The sequence below is a fragment of the Mauremys mutica genome, chromosome 4, assembly GCF_020497125.1.
Source record: "Mauremys mutica isolate MM-2020 ecotype Southern chromosome 4, ASM2049712v1, whole genome shotgun sequence".
NCBI lineage: Eukaryota > Metazoa > Chordata > Testudines > Geoemydidae > Mauremys > Mauremys mutica.
The window spans coordinates 21,376,763-21,403,263 of NC_059075.1; the positions used below are offsets into that span (position 1 = coordinate 21,376,763).

At 40.5% G+C, this 26,501-nt stretch overlaps 1 protein-coding gene across 3 annotated transcripts in view; it reads left to right on the plus strand.

The window, feature by feature from the left end:
- The window catches only part of CDC42BPB (CDC42 binding protein kinase beta), a 121,302-nt gene that overhangs the window by 72,902 nt on the left and 21,899 nt on the right, over window positions 1–26,501 (plus strand). For 2 of the 3 annotated variants that reach the window (XM_045013795.1, XM_045013794.1), the window contains exons 10-26: window positions 2,083–2,231; window positions 2,328–2,408; window positions 3,848–3,963; window positions 6,614–6,856; window positions 12,523–12,633; window positions 12,915–13,159; window positions 13,328–13,433; window positions 14,089–14,213; window positions 15,400–15,505; window positions 19,886–20,034; window positions 20,666–20,760; window positions 20,848–20,927; window positions 23,814–23,903; window positions 24,346–24,420; window positions 24,910–25,015; window positions 25,275–25,411; window positions 26,035–26,174. In XM_045013795.1, the coding sequence (XP_044869730.1) occupies window positions 2,083–2,231; window positions 2,328–2,408; window positions 3,848–3,963; window positions 6,614–6,856; window positions 12,523–12,633; window positions 12,915–13,159; window positions 13,328–13,433; window positions 14,089–14,213; window positions 15,400–15,505; window positions 19,886–20,034; window positions 20,666–20,760; window positions 20,848–20,927; window positions 23,814–23,903; window positions 24,346–24,420; window positions 24,910–25,015; window positions 25,275–25,411; window positions 26,035–26,174 (2,154 nt within the window). The remainder of the gene's footprint in view (window positions 1–2,082; window positions 2,232–2,327; window positions 2,409–3,847; window positions 3,964–6,613; window positions 6,857–12,522; window positions 12,634–12,914; window positions 13,160–13,327; window positions 13,434–14,088; window positions 14,214–15,399; window positions 15,506–19,885; window positions 20,035–20,665; window positions 20,761–20,847; window positions 20,928–23,813; window positions 23,904–24,345; window positions 24,421–24,909; window positions 25,016–25,274; window positions 25,412–26,034; window positions 26,175–26,501) is intronic. The other variant, XM_045013796.1, reaches the window with a different exon arrangement.

Genomic DNA, 26,501 nt, shown 5'->3' on the forward strand with positions numbered 1-26,501 from the left:
CAGAGTGACTCCAGGAGTAATATATTGTAAAGAACAATGAGGCCAGAAAGAATGCTAGGAAAGACAAACAAGACTTCATAGACAAAATAGATGCACAGACTGTTGCAGCACAAAATGACATGAAGACACAGTACAGCTCATTAGATGGTTGTCAGAAAAACAAATACCAATCAATGAGAGACAATGAGGGCAACTTAACAAAACAAAACATAACAAAAAAAAAATCAGAACAATTAAATATAGGGAGGCAGTCAACTTCTGAATGGTGAAACAGTGGCCAATCCTCCACATATAGAGAAAGGTCATAGGTTGACATCCAGATCTTCTCCTATCACCAGAGGTAAAAGTAGAAAGGGCAGTCAGTCAGTTAAAAAGTGGAAAGACACCGGGTCCGGATAACATTCATCGAGGTTCTTAAGGCAGACTTGAACACCCTAGACGTTTTGGTAGGCCTCTTAGAAAAGTACCAGTTGAGTGGGAAGAGAGTCATATGGAGACGCTGCCAAAGAAAAAAGGTCTCATTGTAAAAATAGGAGTATTTGATTGATGTCTATCCCAAGTAACACGTTTACTTTCTATATTTGTCTATAATAAAAGTGGTAGTTCCAGGTTACAAAAAGAACAGACAAGAGAAATCATGTATAGATCAAATAGTAATCCTACATGTCATTCAGTCAACAGGTCTGATGATCAAATGGCAGTCACCACTTTATATGATTTTTTTAGATTTCCAAACAGCCTTTGATAGAGTAGATAAAACAGTTTAATGGAAGTTGTTGCACCACTATAGAATCCCTCAGAAATTTCTGTGGAAGTATGACATGCCAAATAATGCATAATAGTGAGGTGACTAAGCCATTCCTGGTCACTATGAGCATCATTACTGAGTAATGAGAGATCACAGAGCAAACAAGAGATGTATAGTAGTCTTTCACTCACAAGTTATGAGGACCTTGACTTTGCAGATAACATCAACTCACTATCCCATATGCATAGAGATATACAAGCCAAAACAAATGATCTCCAGGCATATGCAGAATTAGTAGGGTTGAAAATAAACGTTGAGAAAACTAAAACTATGGGACTGAACACACAAGAAACGCCAATAACACTGTCTGGTATAGACATAGAAGAGGTCTGATATGTCACGTGTCTTGGCAGCATTGTAAGTACTACGGGTGGAACAGACCAAGACATTAAAGCTAGAATAGCAAAAGCCAGATAACATACCTTTGTAACTTTGAAGCTGATCTGGAGAAATAGAATCTTGCCCTCCAAACTAAACTTTGAATATTTAAAGTCATTGTAAAGCTAGTCTTACTATATGAAACTTGGAGACTGAAGACCTTCCTATCCTCCAGAGTTTTCATAAACAGCTGACTTAGACAAAATCTCAATATCAGATGGCCAGGGGGGAAAAAATCACAAATGAACTATGGAGGAGGAGGATACAGAAGCCGATAGGACAGGAAATTACAGAATGAAAATGGAGATGGCTAGTACATATAGAATGACCTGAATAACATCATAAAACAAGCATTGGACTTGAATGCCTAGAACAAGAGGTGACAAGATAAACCAAGGATAGTATGGAAGCAGAATTAAAAACTATCAAAATGGCGTAGGAAGATCCTGACTGCATCAGGAGACTGCCTTCCATCTTCGCCAATGGTGAAGGCACTGTTTTTCTGCATGGAATAGAAAAGCATGAGAGAAATTGCAAAATCTCAGTAACACTATACAGTAACACTACATTAAGTGTTGTACTCAGAAATTTAGGTGTAACTGTTGTTGAATTCCAGCATGAAACTGGAACATTTTGAAGAATGGAGTTGACCTCAATTCTGACAAAGATTTTGTGCTACGCTGAAGAATGTGCTATGTACTTAGAGCTCTGAATTGTGGATATATCAGGAAGAGAGCCTGCTCCAGTTCAGGGGAGTGTTGGAACGCAAATGTAAAATAGGATAGGATGAATTCATCTTTGTATAAAGAATGATACTATTGTTTATCTGCTTTTTGTTGTAAATATTGTTGTAAGATATTCAGTGATGTATTTTCTAACTCATGTTTTGGTTGCAGCTTATTTTCTGATAGAGGCTCTTTAAGGAGTGTAATGCAGTCCGGTGCTGTAACCGGAGATATGGAGATCAGCTTGCAAATAGAAGCTTATGAAAAGAGAATACGAAAACTGGAGGAAGAAAAACTGGATTTGTACAGAAAACTGCAAAGTTAGTTGTGTACATTTACTGGGATTTGCAATTCAGATGATGAAAAGCAGCAGAATGCTCTTAGTTTGACTGACATTTTTTCTTCTTCAACTTAAGAATCTCCTGTGCCGGATCCAGCTCATGATGAAATCAAGAAGCTAACTGAAGAAATTGAACATTTAAACAACAAAATAGCAGGTAAGTGTCTGGCATGACTGGCAGATATTCTGTCTGGCATGCTTCAAGTAATAACTTAATTATACTATTAATATCTCAGTAGCAATAATGTTTGGCTTTATCAATTTAAATTTAATTCAGTACAAATAAAGTTATTGATGAATGATACTTACTGGAATACTTATATTAAGCAGCATTTCAGTATTTACAAATAAACTCTTATCTTTTCCATCAACGTCTGTCTTGAGCCCGATTGCACACATTCCACTGAGAGCCAAGAGTAGAAGAAATTGGTTAGATAGGTTCAGTTTAATATGTTCTGAATGTGATCTTTCTTGTATTTTTAATCTTGCTTTTTTCTCAGAAAAAAAGGGGCATTTTTCTGAACTTAGGTATATTTAAGGGAAGCATTAAAAAGAAATGTTATGGTTGTTTTGAAGCCCTCTCAATACATCTTCATCTGGCAGTCTCTAAGACTGACAAGTTGAAAAAGGCAACTACTCAAGTCTTACCTGAGAGAGAGACAACTGTTGGATCCTAATCAATTATTTGAAACTATGTTGTTTGACCACCCTATTTTGTTCATCCATGTAAACATCTCCCAAAACACATGAGATCAGTTTTAGAACACTCTTAAAAAAGGGAATGAGAGCTACTTTTCAATTAGTGCTAGCTAAACGTTCAGACTTTTAATCTTAATGAAGCTTTACTGAAGAGAGAGACTCAGTTACTATTACTATAAAGAAAGGAAAAGCAGAGATATAGGTTTGTTTGAGCAATCACTCTCAAATTTCCACAGCCCTCAGTCTGTCATCTTCCACTTCATAAAAACCTACTTTCTGCCTTCCTTCCAGATTTCTTAGCTCATATCAAATTTTTTCCTCTTCAGGCATCCTCCTCGCTGAAGATGTGAACATCCATGTTGATGTAGCATGCAACTTCCTGGCCTCCAATTTCTAATGTCATCTTGACTCATTGGCTTTGCCCCACACTCATTCATGGGGAAGTCCTTGGCCATGACTAATCTTCCTTCCTACAACATTTATTACTTCAGTATCAATGGTCATTTCCTTAACAGTCTTTCTCTAGATTTAGCCATCCGAAAATCTATCCTAATTTGAGTACAGTGCCATGCCTAAAAACCCATTCCTGTATTTTGCAGGTTAGCATTAATTGACCCCCCCCAAAAACCACTGTTCAAACTTTTTAATCTGGAGAAATGTCTGTCTCCATGACACCAGGGCTCTTGGTAGAGACAGAAGAGTAAAAGTAAAAAAGAGAGTGAATCCTCAGTACACAGAGGTTGGCTAGAAGGCTCTCCTGAGTGGGGAGATGGAGCAGAAGAAATATTTAAACTCTAACGAGTTCCTAGCAAAAGTTAGTGGTTCATGTAACATTGCTGCTTATGCTATTGGTGTAAATCTGGGAGCCAAGTATACTTAGTTTGAATTTCTGTACAGATTTAAATAGGATAGAACGACAGCATCACCAAGAAAATGAAGACTCCACACACAGGATAAAAGGACTTGAAAAGCAGTACAGAACAATAAGGCAAGAGAAGGAGGACCTTCATAAGGTAATGGTCCAAAGTGCATATCCTTAATGCTCACATCAGGTAGCTCAAGGAGGATTTGTCCAACCTGAGTATTCCCTTAATGCTTTTCCATTTTGTTTGCTATATCAGCATATTAGTCCACCCATTCATTTAATGAGTAATAGGGTGGCAAGATGAGGCATAGCTGTCCAAGGAGACGTATGCATTCTACATTGCATGTTGGTAGGTATTCAAGTAGTTTAAAAAAAGTGCTTTCTCATTAGTATTTAAGGCATTCGTCTGTTCTTCCTTTTTTTAGTATGTTCATGATACCTCTCATGAAATAGTGGAAAGTTGAAAAGCTAGATAGTCAGGGAAAACAACCTAATTTGCCTTGGCCAATCCAAGTATAATTTATAAAGACTTGATGTATCCAGGAGTGTGGAGGTTAGTTTTCTAACTGTTAGAAAGCAATTTTTTTTAAAGTAGAATCATTTCGTCTCTTCCTTTATTCTCAAGATGTTGGAATATCAATAGAAGTTTTCAAATTGTAAATCTATGGCTAATAATAAATTCCAGGCTTACTGAAAAGTATTTTATGCAAATATTTAATTCAGTATGTTTAGCTGGATAACTATTCCTCACTGAGCCCACTACCACTGTTTGCAGTAAATAAAAATTTTCCTTTTTTTGATAAAAGAACAATATGCCACGGCTATAGCATCCAAAGGATTTTTTTTGAAGATTGTTGTCCTGCTTTAGTGTGCAGTACTACATATATTATATACAGCGTGTAATTCAACCCTTTCATGCTGTTCTTTTTAAAATATAGAAGAGTATGTTATCTTACAATGTTGCACTAAAACTCTATTATTATTTCACCACAGTAGTTTAATTATTTCAAGGTAACTAATTATACATGATGCGTTTTTCAAGTGTTACTCTGTATTTTCATTGATATGCTTTCAGATGGCTAGTGTTGGGCATTGGTAGGGCCCTACGGTCCATTCTGGTCAATTTCACAATCATAGGATTTTAAAAATTGTAAATTTCATGATTTCAGCTATGTAAATCTGAAATTTCACAGTATTGTAATTGCAGGGGTCCTGACCCCAAAAGGAATTGTGTGGGGGGGGGGGGGGGGAGGAGTTGCGGTACTGCTGCCATTACTTCTGGACTGCTGCTGGCGGCAGCGCTGCCTTCAGAGCTGGGCAGCTGGAGAGTGGTGGCTGCTGTCCGGAAGCCCAGATCTGAAGGCAGCGCAGAAGTAAGGTTGGCAATACCTTTTTAATAATAATAATTGGTATATCTCCAATTATTAATTAATCTCCTAGAGCTGGAAGGGACCTTGAAAGGTCATCTAGTCCAGCCCCCTGCCTTCACTAGCAGGACCAATTTTTGCCCCAGATCCCTAAGTGGCTTCCTCAAGGATTGAACTCACAACCCTAGGTTTAGCAGGCCAATGCTCAAACCACTGAGCTATCCCTCCCCCCCCAAAAAATAACCTTGTGACCTCCCCCCCGCAACTCCCTTTTTGGTCAGGACCCCGAATTTGAGAAACGCTGTTCTCCCTCATGAAATCTGTGTAATATAGTGTAAGAGCACACAAAAAAACAGATTTCATGGTGGGAGACAAGATTTCACGATCCATGACGTGTTTTTCATGGCCGTGAATTTGGTAGGGCCCTAGGCATTGGGTTTGGAAAGTTTGAGTCGCCATATTTTTCAGTTGGCATTTCAGTTCAGTAAAAGCAACCCACTGGCCAGAATGCCTGAAGTTTCTATTTTGGAAGAAACTTTTTGCACCATAGGAGGCAGTTCTTTTAAATTTTCTTCCTCCGTGTCTCTGAACCACTACTAGAGCATATACACCAAAGGATGTGAGTAGAGCGTTAGTCAGTTCTGCTCCTCTTGACTTGAACACCTCTCTTTTGCGGGTCATTGAATATCTTAATTTCAGTAATCATGGCAAAAACTTGAAGCTGGAACTCGTCAAGTTACATATGTGTTTTTTCCTAACTGCTGGTGTCCAGTTTTATCTTTTCTCATGTATGTTCATTGCCAAGTATTAAGGAGTATACACTGTTTTGTATTGTAAGCTTGTCATGTCTAGATTAGGTTCTTCCCACAAGAAAGTGTGGTTTTTACAGTGCTCTCCACCAGAGTATTGAATATTCTTCATAATTTTGTCTGTGGAATCTTGCATAACATTTTCTTGAAGAATTTCACAAATTTTGCTGAGCTTGTAGTGCTTACACCCATAGTTTGTGGGTTTGACTTTTGATCCAATGGCATTGTGTATACTGGAATTTTTTGGTTTTTTTTTTTAAATGTTGTGCTATTATCAAGCACATGGCACTAAGATAACTGCCTTGGGCTGGTGGTACATTTTGTGCCTTCTCTTCAGCCAGAGACTATTATGGAGATGGAATATCAGCAGTTGTGTGAAAGGAAGTGACTAATTTGTGTGTACAAATCACGAGAGACATGTGGAATAACAAAGCTACACAAAGAGGAATGCCAAATTAGAAGCAGCACAATATTTAAACGCTGCATGAGACAGGATTTTTGTAAATTAGAAAAGTACATATAATGGTTAACTTTAAAGTAAAGGCTGTTTGTCTTATTTAGTGTGCTTTTTCCTTGGAGAGGAGATGTGGATTTTTAATGTTCTTTTTTTTAATTTTACCAGCAACTTGTGGAAGTTTCAGAAAGATTAAAGGCACAGTCCAAAGAACTGAAGGATGCCCATCAGCAAAGAAAGCTAGCTATGCAGGAGTTTTCAGAGCTGAATGAGAGAATGGTAGACTTGCGCTCTCAGAAACAGAAGTTCTCCCGACAGCTTCGTGACAAAGAGGAAGAGATGGAAGTGATTTTGCAGAAAATTGATTCTATGAGACAGGAAATTCGTAAATCTGAGAGAGCCAGAAAAGAGGTATCTTGGCAAAATATTTAAGGCTAACATGTTTCAGCTGCTGCTTACACTTCACTTAAGTCATACTTAATAAAAGTAAAAAATTCATTGTAACCATAATTTATATTGGGTCTGTAACTTGGCCTGACATCCCTAGCTCATTTTATTTCATTTATAGAGTACATCTTAAATATTTAGTTGTTTGTGAAGGAGATAGTTTAGTGTTTTGTTTGTACTGCAGTGAAAATATATTCTTGCTATATGCTCATCTTCTCCTTAAAAATGTCAAGAGATGCAGTCAGCTTGAAATCTAGTCAATTCGAAAGGTCAAAGCAGTTTATTCAGAGTACCCCTGCCGATTTCCTCTTTAAAATTTTTCTTTTCCGTGGCTGTATGAAAGAGGGGAAACAGTAGAACAGACTAAGCAAAGTGCTCTCAAATTCAGGAAGTAAGCAAATTGGAAGTCATAGTTTCCTCATCATTTTCAATTAGCTATTTTAGTAGGTGTTTGTAACAAATGTAGCTAAAAAAAAAAATCAATTAGTTCATTAAGTTCACTACACAACCACCATCATTTTATTATTAGTATTACCATATGGCCTGGGAACACTAATTGTGGAGCAGAATCCTGTTATGCTGGGTGCTGTACAAACACAGAACAAAGAGCTTACAGTCTCAAGACAAGAGACAACAGGTAAATACAGACACAAAAGAAAGTACAAGGAACAATGGAGCAGTGCTGGTCAATATGATGGACAATATCAGTGCCTCTGTTTTTTTGTAGCATCATGACAAAGGAGTTTTAAGGAGGGATTTCAAGGAAGGATAATGAGATAGCTTTGTGGATGTTCACTGGGAGCTCCTTCCAAACAGAGAGGGCAGCTCCTCCCAAGCACAGGGGTGCTTGTTTGAAAATGTAAAAGGTTGAGTGATGAAGGCTGGAGCATCGTGGGCCAGTTGGGCATTGGAGTAGACATTTCAGTAGTGAACAAAAGATTGGGTGGTGGTAAATCGAAGGGCATTGTTACCCTCTTTGACCTCACCCTTAGTCTTTCCCCAGACATCTCGGCTGTGTCCAAACGTTGCTGTTTTTTCCTTTACAACATTTCCATCCAGGCCCTCATAATGTCCTGTATAGGGGCTTGCAAAACTCCTCCACTCTGGTTTCCTTACCCTCAAGTCCATTCAAAGTGCAGCAGCTAAAATAGTCACCATGATTTTGAATGTGTCTATTAAAATGATTTAAAATGTCTGTTAGCGCCCTTCAAATTAAAGCTTTATCCTCCAATTTAGGCTACTTACAACTCTGCCCCATCTGCTTATAGACTCACAGACTTTAAGGCCAGAAGAGACCATCACAATCATCTAGTCTGACGATCTGCACATTGCAGGCCACAGAACCTCACCCACCCGCTCCTGTAATAGACTTATCTATGCCTGTAACTTATTTCTCTCCACCACCTTTGCCGTGGTTAATTGCCCATTTATCTGCCCTCCAAAAAGTCTCTTCCATGCCACCTTTACACATCAAGTGCTCTTCCTTAACTAGGCTGTAAAGTCATTGCCCTCTCCTAATCCCTCTTCAAGACCCACTTCTATTGTCATTTCAAAGTGACCATATCTTCATAAGAGAGAAATAATTCATGGAAATAACATAATCACTTTATACTATACAATTTTGAGACAGAATAGTCAAGTACTTGGTATAAAAATTTACCAAATTTAAATTAACTGGCATAAAAGGTGAACATTTTAAGGGAAGCTGATTTGGATGTTATGTGTTTTAAGATGCAGCTGAACTATAAACTTTAGGGGCTTATCCTGTGCCATTGTCATTGCCATCGTGACTTACATATCTCACTCCTCCTGTTATCATTAATGATTTTCCCATACAGATGTTGTATGTTCTTGATTTATATTTGACTTTAACATGGGTTCTTCGAGTGCTTAGTCATGGCCATTCCATATTAGGTATGTGTGTGCCTGCCACAGCTCTGGTCCCCCTCCACAGATCCAGTCCAGAAGCCAAAAAGGCCTGAAAACCCTGGGTCTTTACATCCCAACCCCAGTGCGTAAGCGGTTCAAACCGCAGCAGCCTCAGAGCTTGGGAAGCCAGCCTCAGCAGGACCAGCCCCCACAAATGAGCCAAGGGCTACAAGTGCCATCCGAGCCACCTGCCTTCACCCTCTGCCCAGTTGGGCTCAACCTGTGCTAAGCAAGGGGCCAAACAATCATTTTGAGGGTGTGCCTGAGGGCGACCTACCAGACTGTTCCCCAGATCCATCTGTCCCAGTGTTCTCTAACCGCCTTTTCCTTTTCCTCGCTGCTTGCACCGCTATAACCTCAGACTGATGGGTCCTCAGGATGGTGGAGCAGGGTTATACCCTCCAGTTCCTTTCTACCTCCCTTCCCCATCTCTTTTCAGGGACCCCTCTCACAAGAGTCTCCTCGCACAGGAGGTAAAGGGGTGGCTGCAACTGGGAGCGGTGGAGGAAGTTCCTCTTGAGTACAGGAACAAGGGGTTCTATTCCTGGTACTTTTTAATTTCAATGGCCAAAGGCAGTCTACAGCCCATCCTAGATCTGTAAGATGTTAAAGTTAAAGTTCCGCATGGTTAAAGTTCTGCCTGGTTTCCCTGGCTTCTATTATCCCCTCCCTGGATCCGCGAGACTGGTATGCCATCCTCAACTTGAAGGACACATACTTCTACATAGCAATCTTTCAAGGACACAGATGCTTCCTCTGATTTATAGTGGGGCCCCACCACTGCCAGTTTGTGGTCCTCCTGTTCGGCCTGGTGACAGCACTGAGTGTGTTTACCAAGTGCATGTCAGTGGTAGCGGCTTACCTCAGGCGCCCGGGTATCCAGATCTAGCCATACCTCGACGACTGGCTCATCAGGGGCAGCTCCAGTTCTCAAGTCCAAAGGGATGTCACGGTGCTTCAAGCCACGTACCGCTCTCTGGTGAACGACAAAAAGTTAGCGTTAGTGCCGGTGCAGAGGATAGAGTTCATCAGAGTGGTCCTCGACTATGCCTGCACCAGAGCGTTCCTGCTACTGGAAAGCTTCCACACGATGGCAAATCTCATCACAGAAGTCTCCACATTCCCTTTGACTACAGCCAGGGTCTGTCTGTGCCTGCTGGGTCACATGGCAGTTGCCAGGCTCTGGATGCGGCCCCTGCAACAATGGCTGGGGACGGTCTATTCCCAGTCCCAAGACCCCCTGGAAAAGATCATTACCATTCCCCAGGCGATACTTACCTCACTGCGATGGTGGATCGACTGCGGGGCAGTCCTGGAGGGGGTTCTGTTCGACAACCCGCCTCACTCCATTGAGTTGGTGTCGGACGCCTTGGACCTTGGCTGGGGTGCGCATCTCAGCAACCTCCAGAGACAGGGGATCTGGTCCCCGGAGGAGGCAAGGTTGCACATAAATGTGAGAGAGCTCTGAGCAGTCCAGCTGCCATGCAGAGTCTTCCTGTCGATCAAGGTGGTACGAGTCCTGATGGCCAACACAGCCTCAATGTTCTGCATCAATAGGCAAGGAGGAGCGTGCTCATTGGCTCTCTGTCAATAGACACTCTGTCTGTGAGACTTCTGCATCAGCCACGAAATCCACCTGGAAGCTTGTCACCATCCCAGTGTCAAGGATATGCTGGCGGACCAGCTCAGCTGGGACTTCTCCTCTCTAGCCTGCCTGATCTTCCAAAGGTGGGGAACTCCCTAAGTGGACCTGTTCACCATCAGGCTAAACAGGAAATGCCACCAGTTTTGTTTTCAGCAAGGCCTGAGTAAGGGCTCCCTCTCCGATGCCTTCCTCCTGTTTATGGTCAGGGAGACTGATGTACGTGTTCCCTCCGATTCCACTCATCAGCAGGGTCCTGGCAAAGATCAAGAGACAAAGTGCAGGTTGTTGCGATCGCCCTGGCGTGGCCTCGCCAGCATTGGTTCGGCACACTCATGAACTTGTCAGTGGCCCCTCCCGGGCCCCTGCCCAACCTCCCAGACCTGCTGTCATAGGACCATGGTTGGCTCCTACATCCCAACCTCGAGTTCCTCCACCTCTTGGGGTGGATGCAGTGTGGCTCAACCTGGAGGAAAGGACGTGTTCAGAAGGAATCCAACAGGTCCTTCTGGGGAGTAGGAAGCCTTCAACCAGACTGACTTACCTGGCAAAGTGGACGAGGTTTTCCCACTGAGCGTCCAAACGTGGCATCTCTCCCTTGTGTTCTTCCATACAGGCTGTCCTGGACTACCTTCTCCATTTGAGGAGCCAGGGCCTGGCACATTCTTCCATTAGAGTGCATCTCACAGCCATCTCAGCTTTTCATCCACCGATCCAAGGACAGACAGTGTTTTTTCTATGGCATGAGGGCTCGAGAGAATCTTCCCACATGTGTGGGCTCCTGTCTCGCAGTGGTATCTTAACTTGGTTCTCTCTAGGCTCACCGATCCGCCCTTTGAGCTGCTGGGTTCTTGCTCCTTTTCCCATCTGTCATGGAAGGTCACGTTCCTAGTGGCGGTGACGTCAGCGAGACAGGTCTCTGAAATTAAAGCCTTGATCACCGAACTGCTGTACATGGTCTTCTACAAAGACACGGTTCAGCTGTGGCCCCATGCGGTCTCCACCTTCCATATGAACCAGGACATCATCTTCCCAGTGTTCTTTCCCAAACTGCACAAGACCAGTAAAGAGAGGTGCCTTCATATGCTGGACGTCCGAAGGGCCATGGCTTTTTATTTAGAATGTACCAAGCCTTTCCGTAAATCGACTCAACTCTTCATCACAACAGCGGATAGGATGAAGGGCCTTCCGGTGTCCTCACAGAGGATTTCCAGTCAGATCACCTCATGCATAAAGACTTGTTACAACCTGGCAGGAGTTCCACTGCTGCCGATTGTCAGAGCCCACTCGACGAGAGCTCAGACATCTTCAGCAGCCTTCCTGGCACACATTCCTATCCAGTACATCCGTAGAGCCGCAACGTGGTCCTCTGTCTACACGTTCACAGCTCATTATGCCATCACTCAGCAGGCCAGCGATGATGCTGGATTTGAAAGAGCTGTGTTGCAATCAACACATCTGTGAACTCCTAGCCACCTCCAGGGGTACTGCTTTAGAGTCACCTAATATGGAATGCACATGAGCAAGCACTTGAAGAAGAAAAGACAGTTACCTTTTCTGTAACTGGTGTTTTTCCAGATGTGTTGCTCATGTCCATTCCCCAACCCTCCTCCCCTCATCTGAGCTTCCGGCAAGAAGGGACTGAGAGTGGGGGGCACCAGTGGCACCCTTTATACTGTGCCATGCGGGCGTCACTCGAGGGTGCCAGAGCCTCTGGATACTGTTGAGGGAAAAACTTCTGGCACTGGTGCACGTGGCGAGCACACACACCTACGGAAAAGGTAACTGTCTTTTTTTTTTTTTTTTTTTAAATTACCCAACAATAACCCCACTGGCTGACAGAGTGGTGGTGTTTGCACTACAAAGGGAATGAATCTTGCCTGAAAGACTTGTCTAGAAAGATAGTGGTCACAGTGTGGGCTGCAAGAGTTATAAGGACGGAGGTAAAGAAGGAATCCTGCTGTTTCCAAGGACCTAAAAGCAGCCTGGAGGAGAGGAAAGGAGCAGGGTAGCTACAACTGTGTCTGCTTTGACATAATTTAAGATTTTCTTTTCACAGCTGGAAGCTCAACTTGAGGATGCCACCGCAGAAGCATCAAAGGAACGCAAGCTTCGTGAGCACAGTGAGATTTTCTCCAAGCAGCTGGAAAATGAACTGGAAGCACTAAAGGTACCATTATTTAAAAAAACGCAGGATATGGGGAAACAGATGCCCTTTTCACTACTGATACAAGACCAAGCCTCCAATAACTTCACTTATCTAAGCGTGTACGTTTGTGGCACTTCATGTCTTTAACTGAATCAGGCTTTCGTAGAAACCTGACATAGCCTCTTGTTATTGATGTGAATCTCTTGGTTTTTGCCTGTCCACGTTAAATCCTAACTTTTTAAGCAACACTAGAAAAATCTTCGGTCGTCTTTTTTCCTGATAATTTTCACTCTCTTCTGCAGCTAAAGCAAGGAGGCCGTGCAGCAGGTGCCACGTTAGAACATCAGCAGGAGCTTTCCAAAATGAAGTCCGAGCTAGAGAAGAAAATCTTATTCTATGAAGAAGAGTTAGTCAGGCGAGAGGCATCCCATGTCTTGGAAGTAAAAAATATAAAAAAGGAGGTGCATGATTCAGAAAGCCATCAGCTAGCACTGCAGAAAGAGATCATGATGCTAAAAGATAAATTGGAAAAGGCAAAACGAGAGCGGTAAGGGTCTGTATGAAACCACTTTGCTGGAGAAACCCCCCCCCCCTCCTTACCCTCCTTCTCTACTGTAGTGGGATTTTGGGCACCTAACTCCCCTAGCGCCTTTTGAAAATCCCAGCCACCCCCAGTGGTCTGTAAAGTTGTAAGTTTTCTCTATTTTTTCTTCAGGCACAACGAGATGGAGGAAACTGTAGGAACAATAAAAGAGAAATATGAACGGGAAAGAACCATGTTCTTTGAAGATAACAAAAAGTTAACAACAGAAAATGAAAAGGTAATTTGTATAGCCATTGTTTTGGAACAAAGTACAATTACTCTTCTTGAAAACTAGTGTTCTGTTCTTCACTTAAATCTTGTTACCTTTTGTGTCACTCTGATATTGTGATAGTTTTCTATAAAACTCACTGACCACAGAAGAAATCATAAACATGCTTTAAAAATGGGATTTTTTCATTAGTATGGATAGGAGTAATTCCGACTATCACACATGTATGCCACGGACCTGGGCAAATCACTTTCTTCTTGTAGTATGCAGAGGCCACTCACACTTGTGGGATTGGTGCCTCCTGATGTTGAGCAGTGGAATTTTCACCCCTTCCTTCCCCCATGAAGTATTCCAAGGGTATAAAAGAGGCTGATAACTACCCCCAAGCTCGGATTGCACAGTGTCTTTGACACTCATCGGTTTTTCTATTCATTTCTCCAGTTCTCATTTCCTTTGTTTGAAGTGGCATGTGAACCTGAGTACTACTAGACCTGGAAGTCCACCTCATAGAGCCTGAGAAAAATGTTTTCCAAAGGTTACATTGATTTGGCAGAGCTTTTTAATATCCTCGAGTGGTCTTGTTTGTGTGTATTCCACATGCATAATGAGTTTGAAAGTGACATAAATGGCAGATGAAAACAACTGATGACTTTTTTCATTTCAGCTTTGTTCCTTTGTGGATAAATTAACAGCACAAAACAGGCAGCTAGAAGATGAGCTCCAAGACCTCGCAGCAAAGAAGGAATCGGTTGCTCATTGGGAAGCTCAGATTGCAGAAATTATTCAGTGGTATGTACTTTTCCAGATAGCAATCTTCAGCTTTTGAAATACAGATAGGTCCTTTTTAACATAACCAAGTCTTCTGTGGATTTTGAAGATTAGTGGAATACTATACAGGGATGTGTAGTTATTGATGATCTGTTTTGTCTTTTGTTTGCCAGTGGATTAAGTAGTAGCATTTTTTCATTTTGCAGCAAATTACTGCCATAGAATATTAAATGCACAAGAAGATTATTTCAGTGTCAGTTCAGGTCAACATTTAAAATGATTATTAAATAATGAAATCACGATCCTTGGTTTCCTCTAGAATTTTCTGACTAAATCACTCAGGGCAGCTGCCAGAACTTACAGGGTTCAGGAGACTACCTTGTAGTAGTTCAGTCTCCGGTGTCATCGCCTGCAGCCCCCAGAAGGCTCAGGGCCTCTTGTATTTCCTCCTTTGATTTTTAGTGTTCCCACCCTCACCCAGACAAACACTTGCAGTCAGAAAGACAGCCCCTCTCTCGCACACAATTTCTATTTATTAGTACCTTACTGGTTTGACAGGCTATGTGCAAGTGTTTCACGAATGTAAGAACACAGGCAGGCATGCGTACACACATTCATAAAGGTGTGCTCACATTCTTCCTCCACCTGCGGGTCAGTGGTGATGGAGCCTGGGCCTAGCGAGCAGTGCTTCTCAGAAAGAAGAGTTTCTTGTGCCTGTAGTGACCTTTAGGCTTGAAAAGAATCTTTCAGCTAGTGAAGTAGGGAGGAAAGGGGCACTGAGGGCATGTTTATATGCTTTTCTGGGCACTGAGAGAGGGGACTTGGGGGAGGCCCATAGAACTCAGCTTCTGGCTGCTCATGGAACAAGCAGACCAGGCTCCATGCATTAGTAGTGAAACGCAGTATGGTTCCTGTTGAGTTCTAGAGCGGAAACTATCATGCAACACCTGGCAGCATCCAGGGGTAGGGGAACCAGCTGGAGGAAAGTCCTAAAGGAGGCACAGCTAGGCTCCATCCTGGGCCTGGCAATTTCCCCTGTGTTCTATCCCTGCTTGTGACCCTAAATTCAGTACAAATACTCTTGATATTTGGCAGCAAGATGACTTGTTTCATGGTGCATTAGCCTGAGAATCAAAGGTTTTTTTATGTTTTCTCCAGCTTCTAAACAAGGTCTTGCTTAAGTAACTGCTTTGTAATTGCACTCTAGGGTAAGTGATGAGAAGGACGCACGTGGATATCTTCAGGCTTTAGCTTCCAAGATGACAGAAGAATTAGAGTCATTGAGAATCTCTAGTCTGGGCTCAAGAACATTGGTAAGTCAACAGTAAGCATTCAGAAAGCTTTTTAATTCTGGATGCCTAAAATGCTTAATACTTGGCTTCATTTACTTCCATGTTCATTTAGAAATCCTCTTATGTATCAAGAAAGGGTATAGTATGCAAATAGCCAGAGGTGTTTTCTAATAAACACTGTGTGCTTTGATTATCCTGTCTACTTTGCCCCATTGTGTGTGAATCCCGGTTACACCACTGTGACAGTTCTTGCGATATCCAGGCCTGAGAGTCACCTTGTTACCGTCTTCTCTAGAGAGGAGGAGTCTTGTAGTAGTGCAGTGTCAGCTCCCTGACACTGCCAGCCTTTCAGCCACTCTCTCCTCTGTGCTTATGCCAGCCCTTCCTTCCCCAGGCAGGTTAACAATAGGTGCACCGAATCTCTTTGAATCACTCCCCTGTGATATGCAGCCCCTGACACTGACTACTCACAGAAATTCCAAATCCTCTGCACCCAAAGGTGCAGCGTACCCCAGTTTACCAGTTTTACCTTGAACCACACAGCACTTGTGACCACTTATGATAAAAGTCGATTTATTTAAATAAGAATAAAGATTTAACTAGAAACAAGAGAGTGATGGAAACAAGTGGTTACAATATAAAACAAAATCATAAAACGTGAACCTGAGTTTGCACTTATGAATAGTTTCCTTTCCTATATAATAAAGTAGATTTTTCTCACCAAAGTTCCATCTGTTGCAGAGCTGGCTGGTTTCTCAAGAACCAGGGTTCAAATTTTCATGAAAGAACCCTCATTCTGCCAGGGTTTTCCTCAGTGAGTGAATAGTGTTTTTTCCCTATTCTGATATACTGAAACCAGCCATTTGTTTCTGCTCACAGGCCGGGCGAACCCCTGCCTTGTTGTAGAGTGTCTTTTCTACCTTTAAATGGTTTTGGTGATTTGTAGTGTCTGGTGTTTTCCCCATTGACTTTTCTGGGATGTGCAAAGGTAGACAATGAAACCCTGCATTACCTTGTCAGCTAACTAGAGAGAAGTGACAACTCCCTCTTGCTTGAATAGATCATCACTGAGACACATTACCTTGTGGTGACTGATTTATCATAGAATCACAGCACTGGAAGGGACCTCAAGAGGTCATCTAGTTCAGTCCCCTGTGCTCATGGCAGGACTATGTATTATCTAGACAGGAGGTTCTTAAACTGGGGGGTGGGAGGGGTCGTGAGAAGCGTTAGACAAAAAACACTGCCCACATTTTACCCACAGCAATAAATAATTAGCAAAGCTGATTCCTCCAGACGTATCAGGTCTTCAGATGGGGCGGTGCATTTTGATGGATTTCTGTTAAGCTTGCCTAGCGTTATAAAGTCATTGCCATCTGTATGTTAATCAATTTGCTACGACATGGTGTGGACATCTAATTGTAAGCATTGACTGCAATCACAGTTTTGCTTTTGCTCTTATTACAATGGATCGTTAGCTCGGTTTGAATCAATGACTTACTGTGTTTAATATTTCATGAGTTTCATGGGGTTTTTATTGGTATATGTTCTTGTGTGCCAGGGGGATGTAAATTACTACTACAAAGCAGGAGGGCACAATTAAATAAGTTTGAGAATTGCTGACCATCCCTGACATATGTTTGTCTAACCTGCTCCTAAAAACCTGCGATGTCACAGATTCCACAACCTCTCTAGGCAATTTATTCCAGTGCTTAACCACCCTGACGGTTAGGAAGATTTTCCTAATGTCCAACCTAAACCTCCCTTACTGCAGTTTAAGCCCATTGATTCTTGTTGTATCCTCAGACACGTAAGGAAAACAATTTTTTCCCCTTCTCCTTGTAACAACCTTTTATGTACTTGAAAACTGTTATCATGTCCCCACATAGTCTTCTGTTCTCCAGACTAAACAAACCCAATTTTCCATGTTCTCTCATAGGTCATGTTTTCTAGACCTTTAATGATTTTTGTTGCTCTCCTATAGACTTTCTCCAATTTGTCCACATCTTTCCTGAAATGTGGCGCCCAGAACTGGACACACTACTCCAGTTGAGGCCTAATCAGCACAGAGTAGAGCAGAAGAATTACTTCCCATGTCTTGCTTACAACACTCATTGTTCCTTTAATAACATCCATCCGTACATTTCTCAGTGATTGAGTCATGGCAAGTTACGAGCTTTCTGTAGATACCTTACTTGTTGTGGCTTATGGATAAATAAGACATGTTTGCTGTAGTGAGTTTGTCAGGTCTGAGGTGAGAGCTGATTGCGAAGAACAGGGCACCTTTGCCCAGGGGTCTCTCTGTCTCACAATCCGAATTTGATAAAATCCTGTATTTTGCTTGTTGCTAATATCTGCCGTTAATTGCAAACTATGCCTTAAAATAAGATTAAAGGGAAGAGTCAATAAAATAAACACTTCTAAAAGAAATAAAAGGGAATAATTTTAATGTACCATACCCCAAAAGGTTTTGACACAAATGAATAATAGCCATTTGCCCTGACAGTAGTAGTAATAAAACTACAAGGGTTTCATTCTTCATGCTGCATGGCATAAGATGATCAACATCTGGGATCAGGAAGAAAGTTTTCCTTATGGGAAAATGTTAAGCAGCTAGTTACATTAATTTATATTTCATAGTTTTGCCTAGCAGTCTTAAAGAAAGGAGCCCCTGCCTAGGAAAGGTTACAGTCCTAAGGGCAAAATTCTCTCTTGTCCTTAGCACCTGGTAAGTCCAAGAATGGGGAAGGAAAGCATCTTCATGAGGCCTCTACTCACCCAACACACCTGCCAGCACACAAGGGGAAAGTAACCTGCTACCGGTTTATACTGGTAACTGTAGGCATAGTTTGACTTCTGTATTTGGAGGGGCAATGCCCTCATGCTTCCCAGTCTCCGCCATGCTAGTAACAAATTACATCCCCTTTTCCCCTCCACTTCAGAGTAAGTGGGAAGCAAGAGAGCAAATTGTGGCTTGTAATTTTCTTCCTGATCTACTCCTGAGGCAGCACAGCTGTGCACCACCCCTCGCTTGCTTGGGGTAGAGAGTGAAGTGCAAACTAACCCTAAGTGAAGACGAGCGCAAGAGGAGGAAATGGCAAATTTACGGCAGACAATGACCATTTGCTTTTTGCCTACTGTCAAAATATAAAAAGCGGATGACATACTATAACAAGGCTGGTTTCATAGACTTTAGCAAATTTGCTCTAAATTAATAATCATGTGTTTGGAGCAGACTTCAGGTATATATGGAAATGAAATAAGGCCTTGCCTTTCAAATTGTGGTTCTTGGCCTACTGAGATTCTTTGGAGCACTTTCAGCTCTCCCCAGGTCAGCAGTATGTTAAAATGGTGTTGCTTTCATTTGTCTCAGCTGCTAAACTTCATTAGAGAGCAAAAAATATATTTTTTAATATTCTGTTTCAGTGTAAGAAATTGCTGCAGTTGCCATGGGAATGTTATACGGTTTTATGATCTTGAGTGGGTGGTTAGGTGTCCATGAGACCATATCTATTAAGATACAGTCCACATTATGAAAATGTTTGAGAACCTCTATAATTAAAAAAAAACCCTTGAAAAATTATCTTTCTTAGAAAATCAAAAATACCATTTTCTGGTAATAAAATGCAGAGGAACTAATCCATATCTTAAATTAGTATATAATGTACAACAAGATTAAAAAATACATATACACCTCTACCCCGATATAACGCTGTCCCCGGGAGCCAAAAAATCGTACTCCTTTATAGGTGAAATTGCGTTATATCAAACTTGCTTTGATCAGCTGGAGTGCGCAGCCCCCTCTCTCCCCCCCCCCCCCCCCCCCGAACACTGCTTTACCATGTTATATCCGAATTCGTGTTATATCAGGTCGCGTTATATCGGGGTAGAGGTGTATTGTCTTTAGGTTTCTCAAAGAGGCGCTAACAACTTAAAAGCCTTTTGTTGTAAACAAACAGAAATTTGTACCTATGTCAGTAATAACGCACCGTTGATTGATTGTGAATATTCTAAAACTCCAGTTTCACTGTACTTTTACTTTTCTCTCAGCCTGGACAATGAAAATAAGTGAAGTCACTTTCACCTTTGTTCATAGTCATTTTCATTTTCAAGTTTTTAGTGTTGCAGGGTTTGGGTTTCAGTCACTGCAGATGAACTGACTGAACACTTTCATTGGTCGTGGCTTTTTATAAAAGCCAGTTTTATAAAATTTAAATATTGGGCCAGTTTTGACAGTGTCCATTTAAACTCTTTCATCATAACAGTGAAAGTGTTAGTATTTGATTTTAAATTAAGATAACTGGGGGGATCAGAGGTTCTGTGTTCTCTTTGTATTTGTGAACAAAGGAGGAAAATTACTTTAGAGAGTTGATGTTAATGTATGATAACTTACTCCAATAGGATCCACTTTGGAAACTGCGACGCAGTCAGAAGCTGGATATGTCAGCAAGGCTGGAACTGCAGTCTGCTCTGGATGCAGAAATACGTGCCAAACAGCTAATTCAAGAAGAGTTACGAAAGGTTAAAGATGCAAACATATCCTTTGAGAGGTAATAAATTACTGAAGCCTGCAGTCTTATTCATCTTAACATGCTGAGTTACCCTTAATGTGCCACTCTTAGCTACCTGTTCAAATAACAAACACTTTTTAATTTACCCTTCTTTATGCCAAGAATCTTACACCCTGACGGAAAATGATGTGGTCTATTACAGGTTTCTTCCCGAACTTTGTTTAAAAATTTTAAAGATTTCTTGAAGTAATTTTTAAGATAAAGCATCATGCCCAAATGAGTGGATTGATTGTAATGTGTGGGTCTTTGCCATGCAGGAGAAATGGGTTCTAGGAGTAGAATCAGAAATCCCTTTTCTTAGAGCAGTTGGAGAGATGATGGTGGTATGGGGGAGGGAAGATCATCCTACCCAGAGATTATCATCAGTTAGCTACCACCTGCAACATCACAGGGAGAGATGCAGATAACCTAAAGAACTCTCAATCTAGCATGGTAGTGAAATTGTAATTCACAGGAATGATGGGCTGGGGGAAATGATCTGCCTTAAAAAGAAGGTAGGTGTTGCCAAAGCTAAGAGGCAAAATGGGGACTACTGCCATTAAAAACAAGAATATGAAATTATGCAGTAAATTTCTTGCATTTCAAATACTTCATGGTTTTCATGTTCTAGTCAGCTGAAGAAATCTGAAGCAAAAAATCAGGAACTGTTGGAAGAAATGGAGGGATTGAAGAAAAAGCTGGAAGAAAAATACAGAACAGATACAGGTAACTAAAGTTAGTATTAGAATTAATTTTGAGCTTATTATCTGTAGTGTTTTCTTTGAGCTAAATCAGCTGATTATTTTCTTTCAGGTCTCAAACTTCCAGACTTTCAAGATTCAATTTTTGAATATTTCAACACTTCACCTCTTGCACGCGATCTGACTTTTAGAGTGAGTTTTTACATCAAGTGACTACAAAAAATGTGTCATGGGGATTTTGAATTAAAGTTTATTCATGGGTAATATGCAATAAATTAGGTTCTGACAAATGAGTATGAAATATGCAAGATGAATTAAAAGTATGTAGCAAATGCACATTGCCCTATAACAGATGTCATGTAGCTAGGCATTAGTAGAGAAAGCAATAACTTTTTGAAATAGTTGCAAAACCCCACTTTAAGGTAATCAAAAGAACCAGGATATGAAAATGTCTGAGAACTTCTACTGGATAAATAACGCATTCACTCTTTCGGAACAAGCTTCACGTTAAAAGTTGAACTAAGGGCAGCACGTACAGCTGCTGGTTACATGGTTGCATCTGCTGACAAACCGGCTGATTAAATGCATTGATGAGCTCCAAAGGGTGACCCATCTAGTATGTGAAATTGTTGCCTCTAGAGTTGGGCTTCAGTGTGGAGGTTAGACTAGATGGAACTGGAAAGAGTTTCAGAGATGCAGAAGACCCAGCCTGTTGGTCTAGGCCAAATAAGACTTTTCCAAGGTTTTTGTTGGACTGTAGCTCAGCTTTGTCATGACACACCCTCTGATTTTCTTTAGAAAGTTAATCATACAAAGTGTGGCTTTGGTGCGTAAAGTTTGTACATCCCCTGAGGAAACAGCTGTTAATTACTGCAGTGAATCACATTTCCTTACTTTATGAACTCTTGATCCTTAATATGTTTCTGGACATGTTTTATATAACATTTTAAACAGAGTTAAAAATGAAAATCATAAGAAGTCTGATAGTGTAAAATAGAGGGGTGCAGTTATACTGGTTGGGATTAAATCCTGGTCTACCTATCTAGATATTTGTATCTAGATGGTGTTATCATTTGATTACTGTGCTTTCTATATATTTCTCACATTGTTGCTGTTGCCAAGAAGACAGGATCATGCTGTGAGATGTGCAATACATGAACCTTGAATGTGTGCGCTATTTCCTATTATAGTATCTTTGTGCTAGTTTATTTACTATTAACACAGCAGGTCATTCTGTATACTATTCCACTGCCACTCCCCAGACATTCCTTTAAAAAAGGAATAGATGAAAAGCATATGAAACATGCTGCTGCCAGGGTGAGTGTTCTTAGGTCTACTGACCTTGATAGTTTCTCATTTAAAGCAAATTGACATTACTTAGTCAGTAAATGAGATTTTAAAGCACTTTGTATGAATAAAGGTTGAATCATTGTTTTTATAATTGAAATCAAATATATTACAAAGTTTAGGGCTTAAAAAATCAAATGCATAATAAACCAAAAGGCCATGTCATATATCCCGCCATAAATAAATAAGTGCTAAGGAAAGTTGAGTATCACTTTCTAACGAATTACAGTTAGAAGTCTGAATATTTTGATTAACAAAATTTCCATTAACTTTTTGAAGGTACACTTATACCGCCCCCTGATCTTCCTGGGTTTTTTGGTTTGTGTAAATATCAGTTTGCTGCATTAAACATTCATTTAATTAGCCTACTAATAATCCCTATGAAGTTTCTTATGGGTGATAAGTGATCCTTTTTATCCCTCATATCTGTTACAACAAAGGATTCTCTTTCTTCCTCGTCTACGTCTTCTCTGCTAGCCTTTTGGGAAGAAGTAAGTTCTTGCTGATACATTTGTCTCCTTAATTTATGACCTATTTGTAAAACTGGCATCCTAAAACTAGTGGATTTTTTTTCTTCCTTAATAACTTTTTACTACAAATTAACCCACTAAATAGAAATAGTTGGTTTGTTTTTTTTAAACCTCCATGCAGGCTGACAATTTAAGATACTTTTGACAATACAATCATGGCTAAAGTTGAATCTTATTTACCATGGTAACATCTTGTGTAAAACAAAGTGATACAATTTCATGTTTATTTTATATTCCTCAGTCTAGCACTACCAATCAGCATATAACAAAATGTCGATACATATCTAGTGTAACTGTCAGTTATCTTCCAATCTAAAGTAGCTGAGGAATGAGTATGACACTTACTCAACGGCCTTTACTACTAATTACATTATATTTTATAAAGTTTAATCTGATGTTTGCTAATCATAATCTTCCCAATGTCCACAGAGTACAATAATATAATATCCTAATTTCCCCCCCCCCCACCCCAGCTGTTTTAACTCTAGAATTATAGCACACTACCCCTTGTGCTGGCAATTAGTAGTAGTTATTGTAAATATGTATTTAATAGAGGATGTGTGATGGTATTAGTTTCTAGTATTAGTGAAATGTGTTGTAATTATTGTTAGAATTCCAAATGGTAACAAAATTCTATCTATAACATTCTTGAAATATTTTTTTAAATACTAAAAATAAATTGGATGAAGTCACTTTAAGAACCTTATGCTTGGATCAGTGGCTGCTCTGCATTGTAAAAATCCTACTGTAGTAAATATTTCATGGCTTGTTGTCCAAGAAGCCTGGCTTCCTCTCATACCAGCGTACAAGAACGTAGGAGCAACATTCAAAGATGTGATTGGTGGAGTCCAAGTATGTTATGAAGGGTCCTCCTTGGATTTCAGGGAGAAGGAGGCTGATGTTTATGGCTACTATGCCACCTACCATTTGGGAATTTTTAAAATATTAAACTTCCATTTCCACAGTTTTGCTGTCATTTAGTGGGTCTGGGTTGTTTTTTTTGTTTTTGTTTGTTTTTTGAAACAGACGTTACATAGCATTTATAGACGTTAGCAGTGCTCTTAATGTTGTGCTTCACAAACTTTTTTTTTTGCTCTGAGTTGTTAATTGTAACCACTCTAGGATTTATTTTGTGCTGATGCAAGAACACTACTTCAGATCTATAGTATTAATCTAATTTGTTTGCTAACATTTTTTGCAGACAAGTTCTATTAGCGAGCAGGAAACACAAGGTCCTAAACCAGAAGTCTCACCATCCACTTCTGTTATGACTACAGAACAGCAGCAAGAAGTAAGGCAGCTGGTATTTTATTATTCAGAGTAATTCACTTAAGTCTTTAAGCACATCTGGTTTGTTATAAATGTATATCACAGACATTACTCACCATGAAGAGGCTTACTCCAATCTTGAGTGTTTGCTTATTTGCAGACCATGTGTCATTGTTATAAGCACACAGGCTTTGAGAACAATTGCAGGTGGAACCTTTCCCCAGTCTCTATGTATGTTGATGTACTCCATTTTCATACCCATTTTTGTACTGCTGCTTGTTTGTTATTATGCAGGCTTTCCTATGAGTGCTTTAAGATGTAATTCATTCACAGTAAATCAGGAATGGCAATACATTCTAAAATGTAAACGCTTACTGATGATGGCAAATTTTTAATAACACCCCAATTGTAAAAACAAATTATTGAAGCCTCATTTTGCTCAACTGCAGTTTTTTGTGATTCAGGAACCAATACGGCTTCAGAGGATGCCTGCTGTTCCCTCCCCTACCATTCAGTCCATTTCTCTAGCTGTACCAAAGGTAGGGGGACCTTGTTCACCTTATTTGTAAGAACTAAAGAAAATACATGCTTTATATAAATTAGCCATCCATATGTTTGGGTTTGTCCTGTCTAGGTTTTTTCTTTGCTGTTTATTTGTAAGCCTATTTTTTAATTCATATTCCTACATAATTATTATTTAAGTCTTTAGTTTTGTCAGAGGTGAGAAAACATTATTTCGGATTAGTTAGTAGATTTGGGTTTTTTATTTGTACTAAAATACCGATCTGTTTCTGCTGTTCACATGGGTGTGTCTTTGTTAAATTGGAAATAAAAGAATATACAACATGTCTTTGAGAGAAAGTTCCATCTTGCAGGACTTCTGACAAGTTGCAGTTAGTTACAAGAAAGCAGTATTTTGTAATTCCCTTCTGCTAATAACATAAAGAAAAGATAAACATATTTTATGGAGATTGGAGTTGATTGGTCCGCCTTATGTAGCTTTATTTTATCCTGAATTTATCTTTCAGCCTAAAGCTCACCAACTCAATATCAAGTCCTTTTCAAGCCCTACTCAGTGCAGTCACTGCACATCTCTCATGGTGGGATTAGTTCGACAAGGCTATGCCTGTGATGGTGAGTCAGTTAAACCGTTCTGAATGTTCAGCCATCTAACCAAAAAATTATTCCCAACTTACGCAAAATTCGACTTGTGCAAGGCGTTCGGGAACAGAGCGCTTGCGTAAGTCAGGGAGCATCTGTATGTATGTTTTGCAGGCAATTTCAACTGAATTCATTGGTTTCCTGATTCCAAGAGTAGAAAATGTGTATCACCTATTAAAATGAATTCATCTTCATAACATGATTTCATTATAGATCTTTTTTTTGTTCTCAGTGTGTTCATTTGCATGCCATGTTTCCTGCAAGGACAGTGCGCCTCAAGTCTGTCCTATACCCCCTGAGCAAGCCAAAAGGCCTCTCGGAGTAGATGTGCAAAGAGGGATAGGAATGGCGTACAAAGGTTATGTTAAGGTAAGAATCTTTTGACCTTGGACATGAGTGATATTTTTCTTCAGTATAACTGCAAACTTAAATGGCACATGCTGTTTGGTCTTGTATTGTAGCTGGAAACCCTAACTATGTTTAACTCCATCCCCAGATTGTGCTAACACCCTGGGATTGTGTACAATTCACACTAATGCCCTTAATGCTAATCCTTGAGAAACAGGTGGTTTTACTTGGTGGACTAGAAGTTGGCTGCTGAAATTGCCACAAACATAAAAAAGAAAAACCTTCTTTGAGGGGAAAAAGAATTCTTGCTATGGCCGAGAGAAATGTAGGATAAAAAGTAAACTCGGTCACCAATTTGGCATCTGTGGAATCTCTGAAAAGACATGTCCTGGGTTTACCACTTGAAAAGTTGAAAGTATTTATTAAACCTGGACAAAGAATGGGGGAACTTCATAAAGAAATGTTCTGCTATTCTTGAAATTTCATGTACAGTGACACTTTTCCACCAATTTTAAATATAACCAAAATTTGGTGTTCAGGTTCCCTTGACTCAAATGTGAGTTGCCATGCCTTTCTAAATTCCCTCTCCTTATGTCTGTATAACCATTTTTACATATAATGAACGATCCATTATTTACATGCAGGTTCCAAAGCCTACAGGAGTTAAGAAGGGGTGGCAGAGGGCCTATGCAGTTGTCTGTGACTGCAAACTATTTCTATATGATGTGCCTGAAGGAAAATCCACCCAGCCTGGAGTTGTTGCAAGTCAGGTGTTGGATCTCAGGTTTGTGTTGCCATGGTAGTTAGAAAACTTCCATTATTTTTCCCTACATCAAGTGCCTCTGTAAGCAGTACATAAGAATCTCTTGTAACATAAGAGCTCTGTTCTGAAATGATTTATGCCTCCTATACGTGGACTTAAGGTTAATTTAAGCAGTAAGAAGTGGTGTGACACTTCATTTTCTTTGAAATCACATAATGTTAGTGTGCTCTCCTAGAGTTTGATGTGTGTCTTGGGGAAACTAGTCAAGATAAAGTAGGGCACAGGGGATGTGCAGGCTGTGAACAGGGAAAGCGCTATCCCAACCAAGCAAATCATAGGTAACACACA